Below are 5,181 nucleotides of genomic sequence, written 5' to 3' on the forward strand. Positions count from 1 at the left end.
GGCATTCTAAATGCGATATATACATCATTAAAAGACGTAAAGTGAGTTTTTGTCAAACTAATTCGAGTTTGCCATGCCTGGCTCTCCGCGAGCATACTCGCGTAAAACCGCCGGTCGAAGGTTGTGTGGACCGTGCTGGCCAGCACCGTCGCTCACAACACGATCAACTCTCAAGTCGAACGGACGTGTCGTGTGCGCGCTCCGCCCGAAGGCTGTTACGCGAGAAATATTTACACCCACCTACAACCGAACGCTCACAACGTATTCCGCCAAATACCGTGAGCGCCCGTGTCCAAGTGTTGAAAGCAATTCCAACTAAAGAGAAAGCATCCGTGAATGGTAGGAAGGTGTTTTAAATAGAAAAAAGGTGATTTAAAGCAGATTTAATTCGGTGCCGTGTTGGAGGTGTGGCTGCGTGTTGAAAACGTTGTCCAGGAGTGTCGTGATAACCCACGGGACCGTCGATCTTGAAGGAAAAGAACCAAAGATCAGTTTCTTTTTTTTTGCACAAAAAAGAACGTTCACATCCAGGCGCGTGACCGATGGACAGCAGCCTTTCATAGGGCAAAGTCCAGCAACATCTTTCAATCGTCGATCGTTTTCTTCGTGAATGGGCGTACCCCGCACACAAGTGAATGTGTGTCACCGATCGCGTCTATTTCGCTCCGTGAAAGATATGCGCGAACAGCTTCCAAACGGCACGATCTCACCGCACGGTGAAACTTATCCGATTAACGATAGAAAATAGTCGGCAGCGCGACAGAAAGTATGTGAGGTCGCCGTGTGTTGTGTGGTGTACAAGAAGCAAAAGGGCAAGCTTACCTCATTACTCGTTGAAAGTGTGCCAGCTCAATCTACCCAAATCCCACCGAAAGAGCAACGCATTGTGTGTGTTATATATATGTACATGTGTATGTGTGTTATTGATCTAGGAAATAAAGTGAAACGTCCTTCCGTGCCGTGTAGATACGATAGTGAAATTGTTCGTGAATCAAAGTACAAAGCGAAGGCGTACAGTGGGTGCTGTGAAATCTCCCCCCGAGGTTATCGAAGTTGCTTCAGCAAGAGCAGCTCGTCCAACCGCCTTAACCCACCGATCGAATAAAATCACCTTGCTTGGCTGTGAGTGCATCCCGCTTCCAAAGTGTGCCAGTGAACTTCCCATTCCCACCGCACGTCAAAACGATGACCATCGTAAATGTGAAACACCAGAACGTGTTGCCCCAACCGGCCGCGGCTACCTCTGGCGGTGTCGGCGGTGGCATTAGTGGCAGCGCCAGCCTCACACACGGTGTGGGCGGCGGTGGCAACGGGCGCGGTGGTGGTATCGGTGGTGGCCGCATCAGTCCCTCCGCCAACAACTCCTCCACCTTCAGTAAGATGCGTACCTCCGCGAAGCGGTGCCTGTTCGACACCCGGCCCGATCCGATCGACACCAAGCGGATATGCGACGAAAATGACAAAGCCGAACGGCAGCGCGCCATCAAGCGGTACGAGTTCGATACGTACACCTGCCGCAGTGTGGCCTCCTCGAACAGCTCGTCAGCTTCGGCTGGACTGCACCATCGCCATCATCACCAGTGAAAACTCCCGGCCCCCTAGTGGTTCCCTAGAGTCTTGGGCTGGGAGGGCGGAGAGAGGGGGGGAGGGGGAAGGTTTCCCCCCGAGAGGCACACAAAGAAGCGAGCCCGTCCGTCACCATCACACACCAGTGTACCGCGAAACGCTCGTTCGCAGTGTAAAAGACGTGCGCGCCACCAAAAGAGTGCAATACCGCCAAACATCCGTGGGCTGTGTATAAGAAAAAAGATATAGAGAGAGAAGCAAGCAAGAAAACAAAGCAAAAAACAAACTAGACAAACAAGCGAATGATTAAAAACTACAATGAAATAAGCAAACAAAACTGTATCAAACAGGAGCGAAAGCAGCAGTACGCGAATGTGTCTCATTCCGTTCCGTGAACAGTACCAGCGCCAGAGTTGTGCCGGAGCATGAATAAACCACAAACCATTCTACACCAATCCACAGGTAAGTCGAGGAGAGGAAAAGTAACACAAAATTTCACACATATAACTATGTGTAAAATAATATTGTTTGACAAATTTTCCATCACAATGGAATGTATTTTCGCGCCAAAAGTGCATCTGTCGCGAATGCAGTCTCAGCTGAACGAATGAGTGTGTGACACCGCACACATCAATATGTGGGTGAATGTACAGCCGATGGGAAGGAGAAAGAGCGAGAGCCCTTCTTCCTCAAGGTGTGTGCGTTTTTGCGCCTTCGGACACCTGACGGAAAGGATGCGCGCGCAAAACGATCATCTGTGTATCGTCGAAGAGAGAGAGAGAGAGAGAGAGCTACGGTGGGTGACTTCGCTCTCTTATATGTTGCCTATCTTCATGAACGAATTTGCTTCTCGTTTGTCTCTTGAATGATAATAAATTCGTTAAAAATTTTACCTCTTTATAAACAAAACTTCGTCCTCAACATATTTGGTCCCTGCGCTTGCGCATGCAAATGTCAGATATTCGCGCCCAAAGTCGGGCACGCTGTTGGAGGAGTGTTGGAGAGTAAAGCAAAATAGCTCCGGGAAGTCCCCGCCAAAGAGAGAGAGAGAGGGAGAGAGAAGGAGAAGATGAGATAAAAAATCACCGGTGACCTTCATTTTAACCCACCCGGTTCACCTACACACCAACACCACCATTAGCCACCACCTGATCGGGAAGCGCTGGAACACGTCATCTGTGCCGAAAAATCCCGCCGAAATTCGTACGTACCTGCCCGGGACATGAATTGCGCGCGCTTAGGATGAAGCCAGAAGGAAACGAAGCGGAAACAAAAATGGCGGTAAAACCTTTTCCGCGCGGCCCACCACTGCTGGCGGGACAAGGAGCAGGTCCTCCAGATCGATCGATCGTTTGCGCTTTCGCCACTTGCGAAAGGGAAGATCCATGTGAAACGATTGGCAGAGGAATTGCCCTCTGCCGCTTTTCGTTCTCACTCACTCACACACACACACACATACAGAAAGGCACGCGCTTAGGGCGCGCACGCGTACGCCTGAACGGGATTTTCGGCGGGAGTGCATTTTTCTTGACGTCACTATTTCCCGTTCGGCATAAGATTGTCGGTTGTGCGCCCTTTTTTTATGTGAGCCTTTGCTGCGCAACTGCACTGCAGCTTTCCACGAGGAAACCTGTTTTAAGCTCAGGTTGAGAAAAACGTTCCCCAGGAAGGCTCTCTTGCATGGAGAAGAGAATAATTGCAAACTTATTCAAACGTTTCTCTTGACCTTTTGCAACATATTTCTCCAAGAAGCGAGATACGAAACGTGTAACCGAATATCTCAGAATCTTCATGAATTACCTTATCTTATCCTCTTTCTCTCTCTCTTTCTCTCTCTCTTTCTCTCCCTCTTTCTCCCCCTCTCCCTTTGATAGCCCTTACCATTCCGGTTGCATCTGTTTTTGTGCCGGTTATGCGCCAAATTATGTTTTCTTACGCACACACGCACGCACACTGCCACCCGCAACCGCGTGGTCACGCGGGAATTTTGATGGTCCCAAATCGGGCGCGCAAAGGTGTGTTGCGTATTCCGCGCTACAGAGTTTACGAGATCATTGATAGCGCGCGCGAGCTCAAAACCGTTCTGCTGTTTCAACTTTTCTAAGTGCGTGTGTGTGTGTGGTTGCGTTTTGTGGCAGCTTTGCAAGCGTATTATGTAGCCACGGTGTCTGCCCTGGTGCGCGGAAGAATTGGCGCGAAAAATGGTTTTGCCGTTCCCGGGTTGCTGTTGCAGCTTCCGCGATCGTGGACCGCTCATCACGATCCTCGTGGAGCAAAACCGAGGCAAACTAATAATCACCTTCACTCTCTTTTTGAACTCCCTCCCCCCCACATCACCTCTCCCCCGACAACGTATTGAAGAATGGGGTGGTGAGGGAGATGGGGCAACAAAAAAAAAACAAACTGTATATTTATACAGATGCTACACACTGGTCCCGCGTGGAAGGAAACAAAAACAACAGCTTCTTTCGTTACAAACAGTATGAAAATTATTGTTTTCTCTCCTCGCAAAGGGACACCGAACGAAACGAGAAGGAAGCATTAGGCTGCAATTGTGTTTGTTTTTGCAACATTTGTGTGTGTTTTTTTTTTGCTTTGCACTCATCACCGAATGGCACAAACACCTTTGCATAGACGCTAAAGAATTCCGATTAGCTCGTGCGATCTTTTCAAGGTGAAGGTCGTACATTGAATCGGGGTGGTAACGCTCGGTAAGAGAGCTTAAAAAAAAACTCCGATTTTGGGTGACAATAGAAACAATTCGCATAAATAACCTCAAACCCCCGGGGCATTTTTATTTGTACCGTCAAATCACTCCCAACGACGGTGATCATGCCGTGGTCGTGTTGCACTACATCCATCAAACAACATCAATATGCAATTTGGTTTTAAAATCATACTTTTTTATAGGTTTCGTTACGCTTTACGATTCCTAAACTCGAATACTTCTTATATGAACATTAGCTAAACCAACGAGCTCTTGTATCGTTTCCTGCTTGAAATTGTAACCGCACCTTAAAATGTGCACCCCGTGCCGTCGACGAACGGATGCAACCATTTGAATCGCTAATTGCGGCAACAGCCCGACTGACCTTTGCACAACGCGACCGGTAATGGTGCCTTGCAACTAGTCCAAAAATAGTATTTTTTTGAACGTTACTTTCCACTGCACTGCAGTCACGCAACAGCGTACGACGCAGCGACGGTGAAGTTACGGTGATTCAAACTGTGGTCAATTCACACTTTACTCCGGCTCTGATGAGCATTTTTATCGCAAAAATGATATAAAAAAGAGAAAATAAAAGGTTGCTTGTTCACCGAGAAGCAGCTCGTTTCTTTGTTCGCCCGTAACGTAACGTGCAGCGGACTGCATACAAAGAAACGATACATTACTTAAAATGCATTTTCGATTAAATACGTCGACGACACACTGCCAGTAATAACGACGATGATGATGATGATGATGATGATGATGATGATGATGGACACTGTTTGCCATTAGTTTGCCGATGGATCGTGGACGATCGTTGGCACTTTACGCCGTCATAAAATAAATAGAAATAAATTAAAAGCTTCGTTTAACTGCACTCAGTGGAGACTGCTCGTTTCAAATGC

At 48.0% G+C, this 5,181-nt stretch overlaps 1 protein-coding gene across 1 annotated transcript; it reads left to right on the plus strand.

Moving 5' to 3' along the window:
* The first annotated feature begins 1,185 nt into the window (after nucleotides 1-1,185).
* Nucleotides 1,186-1,584, plus strand: LOC128709283 (uncharacterized). Its single transcript, XM_053804270.1, has one exon. The coding sequence runs from the start codon at nucleotides 1,186-1,188 to the stop codon at nucleotides 1,582-1,584; it is 399 nt and encodes a 132-aa protein (XP_053660245.1).
* Nucleotides 1,585-5,181: the final 3,597 nt, after the last annotated feature.

Source organism: Anopheles marshallii, chromosome 2, assembly GCF_943734725.1.
Source record: "Anopheles marshallii chromosome 2, idAnoMarsDA_429_01, whole genome shotgun sequence".
Lineage (NCBI taxonomy): Eukaryota > Metazoa > Arthropoda > Insecta > Diptera > Culicidae > Anopheles > Anopheles marshallii.